Raw genomic sequence first — 24,180 nt, 5'->3', positions numbered from 1 at the left:
TTGACCTGTTATTGTGCATTTTGCATTTTTCACAAATTGTGATAAGTAAGAAATATATATGGGCTGTCATGTTTTTTTATATATAACAACACCTAAATATTTTATTGAATTATATTCATTCCAATGTATTGCTTCACAAATGTCAGGGGTACAAATAAGTCAAATGGACCGGAAAGGGGGTACCCAGAGGGATATGACTGAGAACCATTACACTATATGGTCTGTACAGAGCTGTGTGTCTAATACTCTGATAGTCTCCTGATTACTCTGAGTAATGATGTCCAGCATTAATAAAGCATTCATTTCTATATGTGTGATTTAGGGTGAAGATCTTACAAATATAAATGTAGAACAGACATATGTGACTGATATGAAGGCAGAAGATATAGAGGGAGAAGAAGAGACGTATGTGACTGATATGAAGGCAGAAGATATAGAGGGAGAAGAAGAGAGGTATGTGACTGATATGAAGGTAGAAGATATAGAGGGAGAAGGCGAGACGTATGTGACTGATATGAAGGCAGAAGATATAGAGGGAGAAGAAGAGACGTATGTGACTGATATGAAGGCAGAAGATATAGAGGGAGAAGGCGAGACGTATGTGACTGATATGAAGGCAGAAGATATAGAGGGAGAAGAAGAGACGTATGTGACTGATATGAAGGCAGAAGATATAGAGGGAGAAGAAGAGACGTATGTGACTGATATGAAGGTAGAAGATAAAGAGGGAGAAGGCGAGACGTATGTGACTGATATGAAGGCAGAAGATATAGAGGGAGAAGACGAGACGTATGTGACTGATATAAAGGCAGAGGATACAGAGGGAGAAGAAGAGACGTATGTGACTGATATGAAGGCAGAAGATACAGAGGGAGAAGAAGAGATATATGTGACTGATATGAAGGCGGAAGATATAGAGGGAGAAGAAGAGACGTATGTGACTGATATGAAGGTAGAAGATATAGAGGGAGAAGGCGAGACGTATGTGACTGATATGAAGGCAGAAGATATAGAGGGAGAAGAAGAGACGTATGTGACTGATATGAAGGCAGAAGATATAGAGGGAGAAGAAGAGACGTATGTGACTGATATGAAGACAGAAGATACAGAGGGAGAAGAAGAGACGTATGTGACTGATATGAAGGTAGAAGATATAGAGGGAGAAGACGAGACGTATGTGACTGATATAAAGGCAGAAGATACAGAGGGAGAAGAAGAGACGTATGTGACTGATATGAAGACAGAAGATACAGAGAGAGAAGAAGAGACGTATGTGAGGGGTGATCAGCAGTGTAAGGAGGAGGAAATCCCTACAGATAGCAGCACAGGTGAGTAATAAACACTTTTCTCTGACGTCCTAGTGGATGCTGGGGACTCCGTAAGGACCATGGGGAATAGACTGGCTCCGCAGGAGACTGGGCACTCTAAAAGAAAGATTAGGTACTATCTGGTGTGCACTGGCTCCTCCCTCTATGCCCCTCCTCCAGACCTCAGTTAGAATCTGTGCCCGGCCAGAGCTGGGTGCTCCTAGTGGGCTCTCCTGAGCCTGCTAGTTAAAGAAAGTATTTGTTAGGTTTTTTATTTTCAGTGAGCTTCTGCTGGCAACAGACTCGCTGCTATGTGGGACCGAGGTAAGAGAAGCAAACGTACCTGTTCACAGCTAGGTTGCGCTTCTAAGGCTACTGGACACCATTAGCTCCAGAGGGTTCGAACACAGGCAGCTGTCCTCGATCGTATATGTGAAAAATCCCCCGCCATTTTCCTGTCACAGACAGCGGGAGAAGCCTGCCGCTGAGGGGGCGGGGCCTTCTTCCTCAGCACACCAGCGCCATTTTTCTTCACAGCTCCGCTGGAAGGACGCTCCCCAGGCTCTCCCCTGCAGTCTCCTGGAAGCTAGAAGGGTAAAAAGAGAGGGGGGGCACATAAATTTAGGCACAAAAGGTGTTTATTAAGCAGCTATTGGGAAATCACTTCTTGTGGTGTTTATCCCTGAGTTATATAGCGCTGTGGTGTGTGCTGGCATACTCTTTCTCTGTCTCCCCAAACTTATCACCACCTCTCCAATTGTTCCTGATCTTTTTGATACCCACAAATTTCAAACCTGCAGGATCACTGTTATGGAAGTTTTTAAAGTGTACTGGGACACTATGTGTTTCCACGTTCTTTCTTATATTTCGTATATGCTCTGCCATGCGGGTTTTTAAGGGTCTGATAGTTCTCCCGATATATTGTAGCCCACATGGGCATTCCAGCAGATAGATGATTCCCTTAGCGTCACACGTGACAAAATCTTCAATTTTGAATTCTTTTTTGTTAGTATTTGAACAGAAGGTCCGAACACTCCTTGTGCTAGTTTGATTTGAGTTTTTACAGTTCTGGCATCGTAAACAGTAATGGAAACCCTTTCTTTCCCCACTGTTCATCCAGGTCTGCAAAAGTCATATAATTGGAAGCTATTGGGTAGTCACTTATTATAGTGAATATCCCTGTGTTATATAGCACTGTGGTGTGTGCTGGCATACTCTCTCTCTGTCTCCCCAAAGGCCTTTGTGGGGTCCTGTCCTCAGTCAGAGCATTCCCTGTGTGTGTGCTGTGTGTCGGTACGGCTGTGTCGACATGTTTGATGAGGAGGGTTACGTGGAGACGGAGCAAGTGCAGATAAATGTGGTGTCGCCGCCGTCGGTGCCGACTCCTGATTGGATGGATATGTGGAAGGTCTTAAATGACAATGTAAACTCATTACACAAAAGGTTTGATGATGTTGCTGCCGGGGGACAGCCGGGCTCTCAACCCGGGCCTGCCCAGGCGCCTCAGAGGCCGGCAGGGTCTCAAAAACGCCCACTATCTCAGTTGGTTGACACGGATGCCGACACGGAGTCCGACTCCAGTGTCGACGATGATGAGGCACAATTACAGCCTAAAATGACCAAGGCCATCCGATACATGATTATTGCAATGAAAAATGTATTACACATTTCAGAGGTTGACCCTGTCCCTGACAAGAGGGTAAATATGTTTGGGGAGAAAAAGCAGCCAGTGACTTTTCCCCCGTCACATGAATTAAATGAGTTATGTGAAGAAGCGTGGTCTTCCCCTGATAAGAAAGTGGTGATTCTCAAAAGAATACTAATGGCGTACCCTTTCCCGCCAACGGATAGGTTACGTTGGGAAACCTCCCCTAGGGTAGAGAAGGCCTTGACGCGCTTATCTAAGACGGTGGCCTTGCCGTCTCAGGATACGGCCGCCTTAAAAGAGCCTGCGGATAGGAAGCAGGAAGGTATCCTGAAGTCAGTGTATACACACTCTGGTAATCTACTGAGACCGGCTATTGCTTCAGCCTGGATGTGCAGTGCTGTAGCAGCATGGACAGATACTCTGTCGGACGGGTTAGATACCCTGGACAGGGATACTGTATTGCTAACCCTTGACCATATTAAAGACGTTGTCTTGTATATGCGGGATGCCCAGAGGGACATTTGCCTGCTGGGCTCTAGAATAAATGCAATGTCCATTTCTGCCAGGCGGGTCTTATGGACTCGGCAATGGACAGGGGATGCCGACTCTAAAAAACACATGGAGGTTTTGCCTTATAAGGGTGAGGAGTTGTTTGGGGACGGTCTCTCGGACCTCGTATCCACAGCAACAGCTGGAAAGTCAACTTTCTTGCCACAGGTTTCCTCACAGCCTAAGAAAGCACCGTATTACCAAATGCAGTCCTTTCGTTCTCAAAAGAGCAAGAAAGTCAGAGGGGCGTCCTTTCTTGCTAGAGGCAGGGGTAGAGGAAAGAAGCTGCACCATGCAGCCAGTTCCCAGGAACAAAAGTCCTCCCCGGCTTCCACTAAGTCCACCGCATGACGCTGGGGCTCCACAGGCGGAGCCAGGAGCGGTGGGGGCGCGTCTCCGACACTTCAGCAATCAGTGGGTTCGCTCACAGGTAGATCCTTGGGCTATACAGATTGTATCGCAGGGATACAAGCTGGAGTTCGAGGTGACCCCCCCCCCCCTCACCGTTACCTAAAATCTGCCTTGCCAGCTTCTCCCACGGAGAGGGAGCTAGTCCTGGCGGCAATTCACAAGCTGTACCTCCAGCAAGTGATAATAATGGTACCCCCCCTTCAGCAAGGGAAGGGTTACTATTCCACACTGTTCGAGGTACCGAAACCGGACGGTTCGGTAAGACCCATTCTAAATTTAAAATCCTTGAACATTTACATGAAAAAGTTCAAGTTCAAAATGGAATCGCTCAGAGCGGTCATTGCGAGCCTGGAAGAGGGGGATTTTATGGTATCTCTGGACATCAAGGATGCGTACTTGCATGTCCCCATTTATCCACCTCACCAGGAGTACCTCAGGTTTGTGGTACGGGACTGTCATTTCCAATTCCAGACGTTGCCGTTTGGTCTGTACACGGCACCGAGAGTTTTTACCAAGGTAATGGCGGAAATGATGGTACTCCTTCGGAAGCAAGGAGTTACAGTTATCCCGTTCTTGGACGATCTCCTCATAAAGGCGAGGTCCCGGGAGCAGTTGTTGATCAGCGTAGCATACTCAGGAAGTGTTGCTACGGCACGGCTGGATTCTGAATATTCCAAAGTCGCAGCTGTGTCCTACGACGCGTCTGCCCTTTCTGGGTATGATTCTGGACACAGAACAGAAGAAGGTGTTTCTCCCAGAGGAAAAGGCTCAGGAGTTAGTGACTCTGGTCAGAGACCTCCTGAAACCAAAACAGGTATCGGTGCACCACTGCACGCGAGTAATGGGAAAGATGGTGGCGTCATACGAAGCCATTCCCTTCGGCAGGTTCCATGCCAGGATCTTTCAGTGGGATCTGTTGGACAAGTGGTCCGGATCGCATCTTCAGATGCATCGGCTGATCACCCTGTCCCAGAGGGCCAGGGTGTCTCTTCTGTGGTGGCTGCAGAGTGCTCATCTTTTTCAGGGCCGCAGGTTCGGCTACAGGACTGGGTCCTGGTGACCACGGATGCAAGCCTCCGCGGATGGGGGGCAGTCACTCAAGGAAGAAACTTCCAGGGCCCGTGGTCAAGTCAGGAGACTTGTCTGCACATAAACATACTGGAATTAAGAGCCATATACAATGCCCTGAGTCAAGCGGAGCCCCTGCTTCGAGACCAACCAGTGCTGATTCAGTCAGACAACATCACGGCAGTCGCCCATGTAAACCGCCAGGGCGGCACAAGAAGCAGGGTGGCAATGGCGGAAGCCGCAAGGATTCTGCGTTGGGCGGAGAATCACGTGCAAGCACTGTCAGCGGTGTTCATTCCGGGAGTGGACAACTGGGAAGCAGACTTCCTCAGCAGGCACGACCTCCACCCGGGAGAGTGGGGACTTCATCAAGAAGTCTTCGAGCAGATTGCAAATCAGTGGGAACGGCCACAGGTGGACATGATGGCGTCCCGCTTAAACAAAAAACTAAAAAAATATTGCGCCAGGTCAAGGGACCCTCAGGCGATAGCTGTGGACGCACTAGTAACACCGTGGGTGTTCCAGTCGGTATATGTGTTTCCTCCTCTTCCTCTCATACCCAAGGTGCTGAGAATAGTAAGAAAAAGAGGAGTGAGAACGATACTCATCGTTCCGGATTGGCCAAGACGGACTTGGTACCCAGAGCTACAAGAGTTGATCACAGAGGACCCATGGCCTCTGCCTCTCAGACGGGACCTGTTGCAACAGGGACCCTGTCTGTTTCAAGACTTACCGCGGCTGCGTTTGACGGCATGGCGGTTGAACGCCGGATCCTAGTGGAAAAGGGTATACCGGATGAAGTAATTCCTACTCTGATAAGAGCTAGGAAGGATGTGACAGCAAAGCATTATCACCGCATATGGCGGAAATATGTTGCTTGGTGTGAGGCCAGGAAGGCCCCTACAGAGGAATTCCAGTTGGGTCGTTTTCTGCATTTCCTACAGTCAGGTGTGACTATGGGCCTCAAATTAGGGTCCATAAAGGTTCAGATCTCGGCCCTATCCATTTTCTTTCAAAAAGAACTGGCTTCACTGCCTGAGGTTCAGACGTTTGTAAAGGGAGTGCTGCATATTCAGCCTCCTTTTGTGCCACCAGTGGCACCTTGGGATCTTAACGTTGTGTTGGATTTCCTGACATCCCACTGGTTTGAGCCACTTAAGACCGTGGAGCTAAAATATCTCACGTGGAAAGTGGTCATGCTATTGGCCTTAGCTTTGGCTAGACGTGTGTCAGAATTGGCGGCTTTGTCATGTAAAAGCCCTTATCTGATCTTCCATATGGACAGGGCAGAATTGAGGACTCGTCCCCAATTTCTCCCTAAGGTGGTATCATCGTTTCATTTGAACCAACCTATTGTGGTGCCTGCGGCTACTAGGGACTTGGAGGATTCCAACTTGCTGGACGTAGTCCGGGCTTTGAAAATTTATGTTTCCAGAACGGCGGGAGTCAGAAAGTCTGACTCGCTGTTTATTCTGTATGCAGCCAACAAGGTTGGCGCTCTTGCTTCGAAGCAGACTATTGCTCGCTGGATCTGTAGCACGATTCAGCTGGCTCACTCTGCGGCTGGCTTTCTGCATCCAAAATCAGTAAAAGGCCATTCCACAAGGAAGGAGGGCTCTTCTTGGGCGGCTGCCCGAGGGGTCTCGGCTTTACAGCTTTGCCGAGCTGCTACTTGGTCGGGTTCAAACACATTTGCTAAGTTCTACAAGTTTGATACCATGGCTGAGGAGGACCTTGAGTTTGCTCATTCGGTGCTGCAGAGTCATTCGCACTCTCCCGCCCGTTTGGGAGCTTTGGTATAATCCCCATGGTCCTTATGGAGTCCCCAGCATCCACTAGGACGTCAGAGAAAATAAGAATTTACTCACCGGTAATTCTATTTCTCGTAGTCCGTAGTGGATGCTGGGCGCCCGTCCCAAGTGCGGACTTCTTCTGCAATACGTGTATATAGTTATTGCTTACTAAAGGGTTATTGTTATGAGCCATCCGTTGATTGAGGCTCAGTTGTTGTTCATACTGTTAACTGGGTATAGTTATCACAAGTTGTACGGTGTGATTGGTGTGGCTGGTATGAGTCTTACCCTGGATTCCAAATCCTTTCCTAGTAATGTCAGCTCTTCAGGGCACAGTTTCCCTAACTGAGGTCTGGAGGAGGGGCATAGAGGGAGGAGCCAGTGCACACCAGATAGTACCTAATCTTTCTTTTAGAGTGCCCAGTCTCCTGCGGAGCCCGTCTATTGCCCATGGTCCTTACGGAGTCCCCAGCATGCACTACGGACTACGAGAAATAGAATTACCGGTGAGTAAATTCTTATTATTACAGGAAAGAGTCACATATTCTCCTTGCTCAGTCACTACAGTAATCTCTTATCCTACACCCTCCTCTGCCAGTACAGACTAATGAGGAAAATTTAGTTTAATTGTATATACAAGTGAAATCACATAGACATGAAACAACCTCTTCACAATCTACACGTTTCGGAATCAGAGGACACTAAAGATGAGGACGCTGGTTCATCCCATTCTGAATCTGCATCTAGAGATGAGGAATATCTTACGTCAGTAGATATACCTGAGTTAATTCATGCAGTGAATTCCATTCTGTCTTTAGAGGAGGCAGTAGAGCCCATGTTAAAATCTAAGGCTCCTGTGTTTAAATGTCCAAAAACTGTTAAAGCAGAATTTCTGGATTCAGAGCAGTTGACGTAAATAATGTAAGAGGCATGGGTTACACACAGTAAGAAATGTAAGATTCCTAAGAAATGGGGTTAATATTATCCTCTACCCTCTGTGGACTGTTTGAATAATCTACGTTACCTCGGCCTTCAACAGCATTAAAAATTATGTAACAGAAAGAAAGATTGATGGTTTTCTTTAAACTATTTTCTCCTTGACGGGGGCAGTTTCTAGTCCAGCTATGGCCACAGCTTGGGTGGCTAAAGCAGTGGCAGGCTGGGTAGAAGCTTTGGAAGATGATTTTTCAATGGCAATAAAAGAACAGTTATCCCATATAGCAAATATAAAGCAGGCAGCTGTTTTTATGGAAGAAGCAGCCCTGGATATTGGTACAGTTGCTTCCCAGGCATCAGTTTCCACAGTAGCAGCTCGCAGAGCTGTTTGGCTACGTACATGGAAGGTTTGCAATTTGCTGGAAATATTCTGTTTGGTACAGAATTAGACAACATTCTTGTGTATGAAGCAGACTCCAAAAAAGTGACGTTTCCTTCGATATATAAAGCTAAACCCAGATTTCGGGCTTTCTGGTTCTTTTTGATCCAAGGTAACGCAAAGGGAAAGATTTATGGCAAACAGTCTCAGTGAGATAAATCTGGAAAGACTAAGAAACTTTGGGCAACCAGATGCCCGGTGTCTAAACCAGAAGACAATCCTTCAGCTTGATGGTACGGGCCTCCACCTGGGGGACCCCAGGATGGAAGGCTGACTTCTATTTTTACAGGCTTGACAGCAGTCCACCACAGTTACCTGGGAACAAGAAGCAGTGTCTCACGGTTACACTTTTTCCTTCAAGAAACACCCGCCTCAAAAATTCTTCTGTACCAGCCCGTCTCCAGTGGAAACGAAGACCAGGGCACTACAAGAGGCAGCACAGAAGTTACTACAATCAGGAGTAGTACCGGTTCCCTCAGCACAATGGGTATGCGGTTTCTATTCCAACCTGTTTCTAGCTCAGAAACCAAATGGGTCCTACCAGGCCATTCTGAATCTCAAAGCTCTGAACAAACATATTTGGGTGCCTCGATTCCTTATGGAAACCTTATGTCCCATTATCTTGGCAATAGAGTCGGGGGATTTTATGGTGTCCCTAGATATTCAGGATTCTTACCTACATGTACCTATTGCACCTTCCCATCAGTGCTATCTCAGGTTCACTATCCTCCGGCAACATTTCCAGTTTCAGGCTCTACCCTTTGGACTGGCTACAGCTCCAAGAGTATTTACCAAGATTATGGTGGTGATGGGTGCTTATCTTCGTCGTCAGGGAATAAGGATTTTCTCCAGCAGGGTCCACAGGTTATCCTCAGGATAACAATGGGATATGATGAAGCGACAGCGAATTGACATCCAAATGCTCACAACCTTTCAGGCCTTTAAGGATGCAATGGGCTCGTCCATATATATCCCCGCCCAGTTTTTTGTTTGGTGCGGCAGGAGTCGGACCATGGTCACAGGGCTGCTGTGTTTGGCAGCCCTAAGCTTTTTTAATTTTATTTTTATAGTCTTACTACATTGTTTTTGAGTGATCTTTCCTAACAGCGTCTTACACGCATATTGGAAAGAGTCGCTCCAACAACTCTCCGCCGGGTCGCAACAACGCTTACCCACGGTACAACTGCTGTCTCGTCGGGTGTCTGTGTCGGATATACTAGCAGCAGGTCCAGCAGACTTTACCAGGCTGTGGTCGGAGCATGGGGAGAAGGTAAGGCATCAGTTCCGCTTAGAAGGGGAATACGGACACAGCTGCACTGTTTTGGGAGGAGACTACCAAATAGTAGCTGGCGCACCACCACCACGGATGCTCCAGCGCTAGTCTTTTGGGATCATAAGGCACCAGGATTAGTTTGAGGCTGCGATCCCTAGGGATAATGTCAGCGGTGGGGAGTCAGACACTTTCCTTGTCGCCCCTCCCCCCAGTTCATGACCAGTTTCCGCGCGTCTCCCGCCATGAACTGATTGCCTCACTTCCGTCTCAGACGCTACCACAAGGAGTCTCTGTCGCAGCATAGGCCGCTGCGTCTGTGTACACTAAGATTACCGCTAGGAGACCGGGTCGCAGACGGGTGCGTCTGCATGCACTTGCGTTCACTGAGTGTCTGTGTCCACTAAAAAGTTCCCGGAGCGGCAGTGTACACTAGTAGCGTTTGGATCCACTCAGCGTTCGCTAACGTATTGATCGATCCTGAGAGTGGGGTGAGTCTCCCTGTATGCCACTCTACGGAGTAAGGGTTATACAGCACTAAAATTCTATCTACTATGTTAGTATGAATAGTTAACTTTAGTGCCTATTGCATATGAGTCTGTGCACATTACTGTGGTTTTCTTCGCAATGCGTCTGAATACGTTAAAGATCTGTATAGTACAGAATTCAGTAAATGTACTCGTACATACTTGAAATGTGTTCGTAGTTGATAATATGCTCATATGAATAATATATAACATGTGACTGACTGCTAGTGTGATTGCTGATTTTATATATGTTTGTCAGTGTTTCTTCTGAGCCTCAATGCTGGTGCTTGTGTTGGGGTCAGATTGATATCACTTTAATACATGTAAAGTGATTACAGTCACAGATTGTGTAGTATACTGTGTAAAGATGATTATCATGTCTAAGAGCAGCAAAGGTGACGAGGTTACATTAACAGTAACACCAACACTTCTAACATGTTTATCCTGCAAGGTGGGGTTATCAACTCAGCATCTGGCACATGATGAGTCATGTGCAAATTGTTTTGCGTTTCAGCAGATTGCAAGGCCGATCCCTGTTCAACGACAAATAGATCCACCTTGGCTATGTTTGCACAAAACATATCCAGTATAGCTGAGAGTTTGGTCCCTACAGCTTCAACCTCAGGATTAGGGTACACTATTAACCCATACATGCAGCTCCCATCTTATGGTATAGCCCCAACAGCTTCTACCAATCAACAAGCTGATAAACCAAGGGTAAATCTATCATCAAATTCACAGGCTACACAGGATGATACATCAGATGAGGATAGCTCCATTTACTCTACTTCACCATATGAAGAACAGGTAGAAGGTTTCAGCTCAGAGGATATAGCTGAGTTAATTGGAGCAATGAAGGCTATTCTGTCTCTAGAGGATTCAGCAGAGCCAATAATAAAAACTAAAGCACCCGTGTTTAAACATCCCATCCAGGAGAGTGGGCCCTTCATCAAGAGGTATTTGCAGAAGTGACAAGGCCTTGGGGAGTTCCTCAAATAGACATGATGGCGTCTCGCCTCAACAAGAAGCTTCCGAGGTATTGTTCCAGGTCAAGGGACCCCCAAGCCAGTGCAGTGGACGCCCTGGGAAGTCCGTGGATGTTTCAGTCGGTGTATGTGTTCCCTCCACTTCCTCTCATTCCAAGAGTGTTGAGGATCATAAGACGAACAAGGGTTCAGGCGGTACTCGTCATTCCAGATTGGCCACGGAGGGCCTTGTATCCGGATCTTCAGGAATTGCTCATAGAAGATCCTTGGCCACTTCCTCTCAGAGAGGGCCTGTTACTGCAGGGGCAATGCATATTTCCGGATTTACCGCGGCTGCGTTTGACGGAGTGGAGGTTGAACGCCAAATCCTAGCTCGTAAAGGTATTCCCAGGGAGGTCATCCCCACTCTCCTTAAGACTAGAAAGGAGGTCACGGTGAAGCATTATCACCGTATTTGGAGAAAATATGTGTCGTGGTGTGAAGCCAAAACAGCTCCTGCGGAGGAGTGTCACTTGGGTCGTTTCCTCCATTTTTTGCAGGCAGGCGTGGATGCAGGCCTGAAATTGGGTTCCATCAAAGTGCAGATTTCGGCTTTATCTATTTTCTTTTAAAAAGAATTGGCCGCCCTTTCTGAGGTTCAGACTTTCGTGAAGAAAGTGCTGCATATCCATCCTCCGTTTGTGCCACCCGTGGCACCATGGGATCTTGAAGTGGTATTACAATTTCTTATGTCTCACTGGTTTGCGAAAGGTTGAGTTAAAGTTTCTCACTTGGAAAGTGGTCATGCTTTTGGCCTTGGCGTCTGCCAGACGAGTGTAAGAATTGGCGGCTTTGTCTCACAAGAGCCCATATTTGATTTTTCATGTGGATAGAGCGGAATTGAGGACTCGTCAACAATTTCGGCCGAAGGTGGTTTCTTTGTTTCACATAAATCAACCTATTGTGGTACCTGTGGCTACGGATGCTGTGGCAGTGCCAAAATCTCTTGATGTCATAAGAGCTTTAAAAATTTATGTCGCCAGAATGGCTCTTGTTAGGAAAACGGAGGCTCTGTTTGTCCTGTATGCTTCCGACAAGATTGGAAATCCTGCTTCCAAGCAGACTATTGCACTCTGGATTTGTAATACGATTCAGCACGCTCATTCTTCGGCTGGGTTGCCGTTGCCAAAGTCAGTAAAGGCCCATTCTACCAGAAAGGTGGGCTCTTCTTGGGCGGCTGCCCGAGGGGTCTCGGCTTTACAACTTTGCCGAGCTGCTACTTGGTCGGGTTCAAACACATTTGCAAAATTCTACAAGTTTGATACCCTGGCTGAGGAGGACCTTGAGTTTGCCCATTCGGTGCTGCAGAGTTATCCGCACTCTCCCGCCCGTTTGGGAGCTTTGGTATAATCCCCATGGTCCTTACGGAGTACCCAGCATCCACTAGGACGTCAGAGAAAATAAGAATTTACTCACCGGTAATTCTATTTCTCGTAGTCCGTAGTGGATGCTGGGAGCCCGTCCCAAGTGCGGACTCTCTGCAATACATGTATATAGTTATTGCGTAACTAAAGGGTTATTGTTATGAGCCATCTGTTAATGAGGCTCATTTGTTGTTTCATAGTGTTAACTGGGTATAGTTATCACAAGTTGTACGGTGTGGCTGGTATGAGTCTTACCCTGGATTCCAAATCCTTTCCTAGTAATGTCAGCTCTTCCGGGCACAGTTTCCCTAACTGAGGTCTGGAGGAGGGGCATAGAGGGAGGAGCCAGTGCACACCAGATAGTACCTAATCTTTCTTTAGAGTGCCCAGTCTCCTGCGGAGCCGCTATTCCCCATGGTCCTTACGGAGTACCCAGCATCCACTACGGACTACAAGAAATAGAATTACCGGTGAGTAAATTCTTATTTTCCCTCTGATGACAGGGAAAAATGGGAGACATCTCCAACCGTTGACAAAGCTCTATCCCGTTTGTCTAAGAAGGTGGCCCTTCCGTCTCCTGACACGGCAGCTCTCAAGGATCCGGCGGATCGCAAGTTGGAGACGTGTCTGAAGTCCATTTTCGCTAATACGGGTGCATTGCTCGGACCTGCTGTGGCGTCGGTATGGGTGAGTAGTGCTATTGCTAAATGGGCGGAGAATTTAGCTAGTGACATGGATACATGGATACTCTTGATAAAGATAATGTCCTTCTAACTCTCGGTTATATTAAGGACGCTGCGGATTACCTGAAGGACGCGGCAAGGGACGTCTGTCTCTTGGGATCAAGGACCAATGCCATGTCGATATCTGCCAGGAGGGCCCTGTGGATCCATCAATGGAATGCTGAGGCCGACTCCAAGAGGTCTATGGAAGCTCTACCCTTTAAAGGTACGGTCTTGTTTGGGGACGGCCTGGCAGACCTAGTCTCGACCGCGACTGCGGGTAAGTCCTCTTTTCTTCCTTATGTTCCCACACAACAGAAGAAGGCTCCACATCAGCAAATGCAGTCCTCTTGTCACGATAAATACAGGCGTGGAAAGGTTTAATCTTTCCTCGCCTCAAAGGGTAGAGGACGGGGAAGAAAAATTCCTGCAACCTCAGGTGCACAGGACCAGAAGTCCTCCCCGGCTGCTACCAAGTTCAGCGCATGACGCTGGGGCTTCCCTGGGGGAGTCCGGACCGGTGGGGGGCCGTCTTCAGGTTTTCAGCCAGGTCTGGATTCAATCAGACCTGGATCCTTGGGTGTTAGAAATAGTGTCTCAAGGATACAAACTGGAGTTTCAGGAGATGCCCCCTCACCGGTTCTTTATTTCGGCATTACCAGTGGTTCTTCCGGACAGGGAGGTGGTCCGGGCGGCCATTCAAAAATTGTGTCTACAGAGGGTCATTGTTCCCGTCCCTCTGTCCCAGCGGGGGGAGGGGTTCTACTCGAGCCTCTTTGTGGAACTGAAACCGGACGGTTCGGTCAGACCAATTCTAAATCTAAAATCCCTCAATCCATACTTGAAAGTCTTCAAGTTCAAGATGGAATCCCTTCGAGCAGTAATTGCCAGCCTGGTGGGGGGGTATTTTATGGCGTCAGTCAACATAAAGGATGCCTACTTACATGTGCTGATATATCCTCCGCATCAGGCTTTCCTCAGGTTTGCGATACAGGATTCTCATTACCAATTTCAGACGTTGCTGTTTGGGCTTTCCATGGCTCCGAGGATTTTCACCAAGGTCATGGCGGAAATTATGGTTCTTCTTCGCAAACAAGGGGTTTCAATTATCCCGTACTTGGATGATCTCCTGATAAAGGTGAGGTCCAAGGAACGATTGCTGAAAAGTGTAGAGTTGTCTCTATCGGTTCTGCGACAACACGGATGGGTCCTCAATTTGCCGAAACCCCAGTTGATTCCGACCACTCGGCTTCCTTTTCTGGGCATGATTCTGGACACGGAGTTACAGAAGGTATTCCTTCCAGAAGAAAAGGCTCTGAAATTGCAGACGATGGTCAGAGAACTTCTGAAGCCGACGAGTGTGTCGATCCATCATTGTACTCGGGTTCTGGGGAAGATGGTTGCGGCGTACGAAGCCATTCCATACGGCAGATTTCACGCCCGCGTGTTTCAGTGGGACTTCCTGAGCAAATGGTCCGGGTCTCATCTACACATTCACCGGAAGATAAGTCTATCTCCCAGAGCCAGAATTTCTCTCCTGTGGTGGCTACAAGCTCATCACCTCCTGGGGGGGACGCCGATTCGGTATCCAGGATTGGGTACTTCTGACAACAGATGCAAGTCTCCGGGGCTGGGGCGCTGTCACCCAAGGAAGAAATTTCCAGGGAAAATGGTCGCTCCAGGAAGCCTGTCTCCACATAAATGTTCTAGAGTTAAGAGCCATTTACAACGGCCTGCTCCAAGCAAGAAGTCTTCTTCAGGGTCGACCGGTCCTGGTACAGTCAGACAACATCACAGCGGTGGCCCATATAAACCAGCAAGGCGGGACGAGGAGCAGAGCAGCAATGGCGGAGGCCACAAAGATACTTCGCTGGGCGGAACAGCACGTCAACGCACTGTCAGCAGTTTTCCTACCGGGGGTGGACAACTGGGAAGCGGATTTCCTCAGCAGACACGACCTCCATACGGGAGAGTGGGCTCTGCACCAAGAGGTATTTGCAGAAGTGACAAGACGCTGGGGAATTCCGTTGATAGACATGATGGCGTCTCGGCTCAACAAGAAGCTCCCGAGGTATTGTTCCAGGTCAAGGGACCCACAAGCCACGGCGGTGGACGCCCTGGTGTCTCCGTGGGTCTTCCAGTCGGTGTGTGTGTTCCCTCTTCCTCTCATTCCAAAGGTGCTGGGGATCATTCGTCGAGCAAGGGTTCAGGCGATTCTCGTCGTCCCAGACTGGCCAAGAAGGGCCTGGTACCCGGATCTTCAGGACTTACTGGTAGAAGATCCTTGGCCGCTTCCTCTAAGAGAGGATCTGTTGTTACAGGGTCCATGCGTGTTTCCGGACTTGCTGCGTTTGACGGAATGGAGGTTGAGTACCAGATCTTAGCTCGTAAGGGTATTCCCAGGGAGGTCATTCCAACTCTCATTAAGGCTAGGAAAGAGGTTATGGCGAAACACTATCACCGTATCTGGAGGAAATATGTTTCCTGGTGTGAGCTTAAAAAGGCTCCTGCGGAGGATTTTCACTTGGGCCATTTTCTCCACTTTTTACAGTCGGGTGTAGATGCAGGCCTGAAATTGGGTTCCATCAAAGTGCAAATTTCGGCTTTGTCTATTTTATTTAAAAAAGAGTTAGCTGCCATCCCAGAGGTTCAGACTTTTGTGAAGGGTGTAATGCATATCAATCCACCATTTGTACCGCCTGTAGCGCCATGGGACCTTGATGTCGTCTTACGGTTCCTCATGTCTTCCTGGTTTGAACCTTTGCGGACGGTTGAATTAAAATTTCTCACTTGGAAGGTAGTTATGCTTTTGGCGCTGGCATCTGCCAGGCGAGTATCGGAATTGGCAGCTTTCTCTCATAAGAGTCCGTACTTGATTTTTCATAAGGATAGGGCGGAATTGAGGACTCGTCAACAATTTCTACCAAAGGTGGTTTCGTCATTTCACATTAACCAACCTATTGTGGTTCCGGTAGCTACGGAAGAAGTGGCGATTCCAAAATCTCTGGATGTTGTAAGAGCGTTAAAAGTTTACGTTTCTAGGACAGCTGTTACTAGGAAAACTGAAGCGTTGTTTGTTTTGTATGCGGCCAACAAGGTTGGTCATCCCGCGTCAAAACAGACTATTGCACGCTGGATTTGTAGTACGATCCAGCAAGCTCATTCTTCGGTGGGGTTGCCGGTGCCGAAGTCGGTTAAAGCCCATTCTACCAGAAAGGTGGGCTCATCTTGGGCGGCTGCCCGAGGTGTTTCGGCACTACAGCTTTGCTGAGCGGCTACTTGGTCGGGTTCAAACACTTTTGCTAAATTCTATAAGTTCAATATCCTAGCCGAGGAGGACCTGGCGTTTGCTCAGTCGGTGCTGCAGAGTCGTCCGCACTCTCCCGCCCATTCTGGAGCTTTGGTATAATCCCCATGGTCCTTTTGGAGTCCCCAGCATCCTCTAGGACGTAAGAGAAAATACGATTTTGGTACTCACCGTTAAATCCTTTTCTCATAGTCCGTAGAGGATGCTGGGCGCCCGTCCCTGTGCGGACTAGTACTTGCATTATATATTTTCTTACTGGTTAAGTTAGTTTATACACGACTTGTGTATTGGTTTGTTGCAGCTGATTGCTGGAGTTTTATGCATACTGTTATCTGGTTTGGTGTTATTCCGGTTGTACGGTATGTTTATGGTGTGGGCTGGTAATTTGGTAGCCCTTAGTTAAGACAAAAATCTTTCCTTGTAATGTCCGTTTCTCCTTGGCACAGTTCCTATAACTGGAGTCTGGAGGAGGGGCATAGAGGGAGGAGCTAGTTCACACCCAGTCTTAAGTCTTTTTAGTGTGCCCAAGCTCCTGCGGATCCCGTCTATACCCCATGGTCCTTTTGGAGTCCCCAGCATCCTCTACGGACTAGGAGAAAAGGATTTAACGGTGAGTACCAAAATCCTATTATTTCTCTAACGTCCTAGTGGATGCTGGTAACTCCGAAGGGACCATGGGGAATAGCGGCTCCGCAGGAGACTGGGCACAACTAAAGAAAGCTTTAGGTCACCTGGTGTGCACTGGCTCCTCCCACTATGACCCTCCTCCAAGCCTCAGTTAGATTTTTGTGCCCGGCCGAGCTGGAGGCACACTAGGGGCTCTCCTGAGCTTCTAGAAAGAAAGTAAATGTTAGGTTTTTTATTTTACAGTGAGACCTGCTGGCAACAGGCTCACTGCACCGAGGGACTAAGGGGAGAAGAAGCGAACCTACCTGCTTGCAGCTAGCTTGGGCTTCTTAGGCTACTGGACACCATTAGCTCCAGAGGGATCGACCGCATGGAACTGGCCTTGGTGTTCGTTCCCGGAGCCGCGCCGCCGTCCCCCTTACAGAGCCAGAAGCAAGAAGGTCCGGAAAATCGGCGGCAGAAGACTTCAGTCTTCACCAAGGTAGCGTACAGCACTGCAGCTGTGCGCCATTGCTCCTCATACACACTTCACACTCCGGTCACTGAGGGTGCAGGGCGATGGGGGGGGGGGCGCCCTGAGAAGCAATAAAAACACCTTGGCTGGCAAATATATCACAATATATAGCCCCAGAGGCTATATATGTGATAAATACCCCTGCCAGAATCCATTAAAAAGCGGGAGAAAAGTCTGCGAAAAAGGGGCGGAGCTATCTCCCTCAGCACACTGGTGCCATTTCTCCCTCACAGCTCCGCTGGAAGGAAGCTCCCTGGCTCTCCCCTGCACTACAGAAAAGGGTTAAAAAGAGAGGGGGGGCACTAAATTTAGGCGCAGTAAATATAATAGCAGCTATAGGGGACATAATTCAGTTAGTCCCTGCATTATATAGCGCTCTGGTGTGTGCTGGCATACTCTCACTCTGTCTCCCCAAAGGGCTTTTGTGGGGTCCTGTCCTCTGTTAGAGCATTCCCTGTGTGTGTGCGGTGTGTCGGTACGGCTGTGTCGACATGTTTGAGGAGGAAAATGATGTGGAGGCGGAGCAGATGCCTATAGAAGTGAAGTCACCCCCTGTGGGGAAGACACCTGAGTGGATGGTTTTATGGAAGGAATTACGTGCAAGTGTCGACTCCTTACACAAAAAATTTGACGACATGCCAAATGCGGGACAGCCGGCTTCTCAGCTCGTGCCTGCCCAGGCGTCTCAAAGGCCATCAAGGGCTCTAAAACGCCCGCTACCTCAGATGGCAGACGCAGATGTCGACACGGATACTGATACCAGTGTCGACGACGATGAGTCAAATCTAATGTCCACTAAGGCCATTCGTTGCATCATTGAGGCAATGAAAGAGGTGTTACACATTTCTGATATAAACCCAGGTACCACTAAAAAGGGTATTATGTTTGGGGAGAAAAAACTACCCGTAGTTTTTCCCCCATCGGAAGAATTAAATGAAGTGTGTGAAGAAGCGTGGGCTTTCCCCGATAAAAGATTGGTAATCTCTAAAAAGTTACTAATGGTGTTCCCTTTCCCGCCAGAGGATAGGGCACGTTGGGAAACACCTCCTAGGGTGGATAAAGCGCTCACGTTTGTCAAAAAAGGTGGCACTACCGTCTCCGGATACGGCCGCCCTCAAGGAGCCTGCAGATAGGAAGCAGGAGGCGATCCTGAAGTCTGTATACACACACTCAGGCATTATACTTAGACCAGCTATTGCGTCAGCATGGATGTGCAGTGGTGCCGCTGCATGGTCAGATTACCTGTCAGAAAATATTGACACCCTAGACAGGGACACTATTCTGCTAACCATAGAGCATATAAAAGACTCAGTCTTATACATGGGAGATGCACAGAGGGAGATCTGCCAGCTGGCATCTAAAATAAGTGCATTGTCCATTTCTGCTAGGAGAGGCTTATGGACTCGGCAGTGGACAGGGGATGCAGATTCTAAAAGGCACATGGAAGTTTTGCCTTATAAGGGTGAGGAGTTATTCGGGGATGGTCTCTCGGACCTAGTTTCCACAGCAACAGCTGGGAAGTCAGCATTTTTACCCCATGTTCCCTCACAGCCTAAGAAGGCGCCGTTTTATCAGGTACAGTCCTTTCGGACCCAGAAAAACAGGCGAGGAAAAGGCGGGTCCTTTCTGTCCAGAGGCAGAGGTAGGGGAAAAAGGCTGCAACAAACAGCAGGTTCCCAGGAGCAAAAGCCCTCCCCCGCTTCCTCTTCCAAGTCCGCCGCATGACGGTGGGGCTCCACAGGCGGAGCCAGGTACGGTGGGGGGGCCGCCTCAAAAATTTCAGCGATCAGTGGGCTCGCTCACAGGTGGAACCCTGGATCCTTCAAATAGTATCTCAGGGGTACAAACTGGAATTCGAGGCGTCTCCACCCCTCCGGTTCCTAAAATCTGCCTTGCCGATTACTCCCTCAGACAGGGAGGCTGTGCTAGCGGCAATTCACAAGCTGTATTCCCAGCAGGTGATAATCAAGGTGCCCCTACTTCAACAAGGACGGGGATACTATTCCACACTGTTTGTGGTACCGAAACCGGACGGTTCGGTGAGACCCATTTTAAATTTGAAATCCTTGAACACATACATAAAAAAATTAAAGTTCAAGATGGAATCGCTCAGGTTATTGCAAGCCTGGACGAGGGGGATTACATGGTATCCCTGGACATCAAGGATGCTTACCTGCATGTCCCCATTTACCATCCTCACCAGGAGTACCTCAGATTTGTGGTACAGGATTGCCATTATCAGTTCCAGACGCTGCCGTTTGGACTGTCCACGGCACCGAGGGTGTTTACCAAGGTAATGGCGGAAATTATGATACTCCTTCGAAAAAAGGGAGTTTTAATTATCCCGTACTTGGACGATCTCCTAATAAAGGCGAGATCCAGGGAGCAGTTGTTGATAGGAGTAGCATTATCTCAGGAGGTGCTACACCAGCACGGTTGGATTCTGAATATTCCAAAGTCACAGCTGGTTCCGACGACACGTCTACTGTTCCTGGGTATGATTCTGGACACAGTCCAGAAAAAAGTGTTTCTCCTGGAGGAGAAAGCCAAGGAGTTGTCATCTCTAGTCAGAGACCTCCTGAAACCAAAACAGGTCTCGGTGCATCACTGCACGCGAGTCCTGGGAAAGATGGTGGCTTCTTACGAAGCAATTCCTTTTGGCAGGTTCCATGCCAGAATCTTTCAGTGGGACCTGTTGGACCAATGGTCCGGATCGCATCTTCAGATGCATCGCCTAATAACCCTGTCTCCAAGAACCAGGGTGTCTCTGCTGTGGTGGCTGCAGAGTGCTCATCTTCTAGAGGGCCGCAGGTTCGGCATACAGGACTGGGTCCTGGTGACCACGGATGCCAGCCTTCGAGGCTGGGGGGCAGTCACACAGGGAAGAAACTTCCAAGAACTATGGTCGAGTCAGGAGACTTCCCCACACATAAATATTTTGGAACGAAGTGCCATTTACAATGCCCTAAGTCAGGCAAAACCCCTGCTTCTACACCAGCCGGTACTGATCCAGTCAGACAACATCACGGCAGTCGCCCATGTAAACCGACAGGGCGGCACAAGAAGCAGGATGGCAATGGCAGAAGCCACAAGGATTCTCCGATGGGCGGAAAATCACGTACTAGCACTGTCAGCAGTGTTCATTCCGGGAGTGGACAACTGGGAAGCAGACTTTCTCAGCAGGCACGACCTCCACCCGGGAGAGTGGGGACTTCATCCAGAAGTCTTCACACTGATTGTAAATTGTTGGGAACGGCCACAGGTGGACATGATGGCATCCCGCCAAAACAAAAAACTAGAGAGATATTGCGCCAGGTCAAGGGACTCTCAGACGATAGCTGTGGACGCTCTAGTGACACCGTGGGTGTACCAGTCAGTTTATGTGTTCCCTCCTCTGCCTCTCATACCAAAGGTACTGAGAATAATAAGAAAACGAGGAGTAAGAACAATACTCGTGGTTCCGGATCGGCTAAGACGAGCGTGGTACCCGGAACTTCAAGAGATGATCTCAGAGGACCCATAACTGCAAGACATTATCACCGCATATGGCGGAAATATGTTGCTTGGTGTGAGGCCAGAAAGGCCCCAACAGAGGAATTTCAGCTGGGTCGATTTCTGCACTTCCTACAGTCAGGAGTGACTATGGACCTAAAGTTAGGCTCCATTAAGGTACAGATCTCGGCTCTGTCGACTTTCTTCCAAAAAGAACTAGCTTCACTACCTGAAGTTCAGACATTTGTTAAAGGAGTGCTGCATATTCAGCCCCCTTTTGTGCCTCCAGTGGCACCTTGGGATCTCAACGTGGTGTTGAGTTTCCTAAAATTACATTGGTTTGAGCCACTAAAAACCGTGGATCTAAAATATCTCACGTGGAAAGTGGTCATGTTATTGGCCTTGGCTTCGGCCAGGCGTTTATCAGAATTGGCGGCTTTGTCATGTAAAAGCCCTTATCTGATTTTCCATATGGATAGGGCAGAATTGAGGACTCGTCCCCAGTTTCTCCCTAAGGTGGTATCAGCCTTTCACTTGAACCAACCTATTGTGGTGCCTGCGGCTACAAGGGACTTGGAGGATTCCAAGTTACTGGACGTAGTCAGGGCCTTGAAAATTTATGTTTCCAGGACGGCTAGAGTCAGGAAAACTGACTCGCTATTTATCCTGTATGCACCCAACAAACTGGGTGCTCCTGCTTCTAAGCAGACTATTGCTCGCTGGATTGGTAGCACAATTCAGCTGGCGCATTCTGCGGCTGGACTGCCGCATCCTAAATCAGTAAAAGCCCATTCCACAAGGAAGGTGGGCTCATCTTGGGCGGCTGCCCGAGGGGTCTCGGCTTTACAACTTTGCCGAGCTGCTACTTGGTCAGGGGCAAACACGTTTGCAAAATTCTACAAATTTGATACCCTGGCTGAGGAGGACCTTGAGTTCTCTCATTCGGTGCTGCAGAATCATCCGCACTCTCCCGCCCGTTTGGGAGCTTTGGTATAATCCTCATGGTCCTTACGGAGTCCCCAGCATCCACTAGGACGTTAGAGAAAATAAGATTTTACTCACCGGTAAATCTATTTCTCGTAGTCCGTAGTGGATGATGGGCGCCCATCCCAAGTGCGGATTGTCTGCAATACTTGTACATAGTTATTGTTATCAAAAAGGGTTATTGTTGAGCCATCTGTTGAGAGTCTCAGTGTTTTCATACTGTTAACTGGGTATAGTATCACGAGTTATACGGTGTGATTGGTGTGGCTGGTATGAGTCTTACCCGGGATTCAAAATCCTTCCTTATTGTGTCAGCTCTTCCGGGCACAGTATCCTAACTGAGGCTTGGAGGAGGGTCATAGTGGGAGGAGCCAGTGCACACCAGGTGACCTAAAGCTTTCTTTAGTTGTGCCCAGTCTCCTGCGGAGCCGCTATTCCCCATGGTCCTTTCGGAGTTCCCAGCATCCACTACGGACTACGAGAAATAGATTTACCGGTGAGTAAAATCTTATATATTTTTTTTATAGTAAATTAATTGTAAATCACAGTATTTTAGATCTATAAACATGAGTTTTAAACGGATACTTTTGGTAGGCGTGTCTCAATTGCTAAGTGATATATTTCTTCTTCTGCTCAAGTACATATTCATCAGTACCTTATCAAATTATAATTTGGTACATATTCCTAGCGTTACTCATTATATTTTCACATGCCATGGTCAGTGTGGGGAACATACTATGGGGTATATTCAATAAGAGTCGGGTCCATTGCAACATGCAGTTGTCGGAATGGACCCGACAACCCCTATTCAAAAGAGCGGCCAAATCCGACTGTCAGATTTGGTCGCTCCCGTTGTTATGGCCTGCTGCTGTCAGCGGCGCCTGGGGGAGGGAGCTATCTGCGGCGCCGGGAGGAGCGCCAGGAGGAGGTGGTTACAGCCCGCCGGAGGAGGTACCAACAGCCCGCCTTACTTGTTTCTCTACGTCATTACCATTTCCCAGATGTACTCTTCTAATAATAGTAGTGTAGTCCATTCTGAAGATGTAATTTTCCAGTTCCTATTCCTGTTCCTATAGTTAGTAGAAGTCCCCATATCCTCCTGTTCTGTATTGCATATATCAGTTGTATCTTCCAGCCCTGCAAGAGCAGCATATGAGTTTTGCAGTGTCACATCTTATGGGAGATATCTGTGTCCATCTGGAAATCTCTGCCTTTCAGAGCCCACAGTAGTCCAGGCAAAATGTCTTCTGGTGGCTCTCTGAGGTAGTGGTGGCCTCAAGGACACAGACATCCTACATATCCCAGCATGCAGTTTAGCTATCTCCTCCTGCATCAGAGAAAATTGCTCACAGATTGGACAGCGGCTGAGTCTCCAGATTCTCTCTCGCAAACCAAATGAATCACATCCCCTGCACGGCACTAGCCCAAACATTGTATCAGATGCTAATGGTATTGCCAATATGTGTATTATATCTTACCTGATCCATATTATATCTCACCTGCTGCTGTTTCACACTCACAATTCACATAAGAATTCAAGCTTCACTTTAGTATGCAAGCTAGGGTTAATTCTGATACAAATTACCCCTAGTACCTGTCCATTTGGTAGGGAATATAGAGTGTAAGCTCCCTAGTGGGACTGATGTGAATGACTAAATTTCTACTACTTGCTAGAGGATGCTGGGGACTCCAAAAGGACCATGGGGGTATAGACAGGATCCGCAGGAGACATGGGCACTATAAGACTTTAAATGGGTGTGAACTGGCTCCTCCCTCTATGCCCCTCCTCCAGACCTCAGTTAGAGTCTGTGCCCAGAGAGACTGGACACACACTAGGGGAGCTCTACAGAGTTTCTCTAGAAAAGACTCTCTGTTAGGTTTATTGTTTTCAGGGAGCACTGCTGGCAACAGGCTTACTGCTTCGTGGGACTGAGCGGAGAGAAGCAGACCTACTTCTGTGAGTTAAAGGCTCTGCTTCTTAGGCTACTGGACACCTTTAGCTCCAGAGGGTCTGATCACTTGGTAAGCCTAGCTGCTCGTTCCCGGTGCCGCGCCGCCGTCCCCCTCACAGAACCAGAAGAGAGAAGCCGGGTGAGATACCGAAGCAAAGAAGACTTCAGTGAAGGCGGCAGAAGACATCAATCTCAGAGGTACCGCGCAGCGGTTGCGCTGTGCACCATTGCTCCCGCTCACAAAC

At 48.3% G+C, this 24,180-nt stretch overlaps 1 protein-coding gene across 1 annotated transcript in view; it reads left to right on the top strand.

The window, feature by feature from the left end:
• Positions 1-24,180, top strand: part of LOC135054565 (zinc finger protein 271-like) — a 58,795-nt gene that overhangs the window by 26,182 nt on the left and 8,433 nt on the right. Inside the window, exon 5 of the mRNA XM_063957719.1 lies at positions 323-1,328. Within this exon, the coding sequence (XP_063813789.1) occupies positions 323-1,328 (1,006 nt within the window). The remainder of the gene's footprint in view (positions 1-322; positions 1,329-24,180) is intronic.

Source organism: Pseudophryne corroboree, chromosome 3, assembly GCF_028390025.1.
Source record: "Pseudophryne corroboree isolate aPseCor3 chromosome 3, aPseCor3.hap2, whole genome shotgun sequence".
Taxonomy (NCBI): Eukaryota; Metazoa; Chordata; class Amphibia; order Anura; family Myobatrachidae; genus Pseudophryne; species Pseudophryne corroboree.
This window is presented reverse-complemented; position numbering and strand designations above follow the sequence as displayed.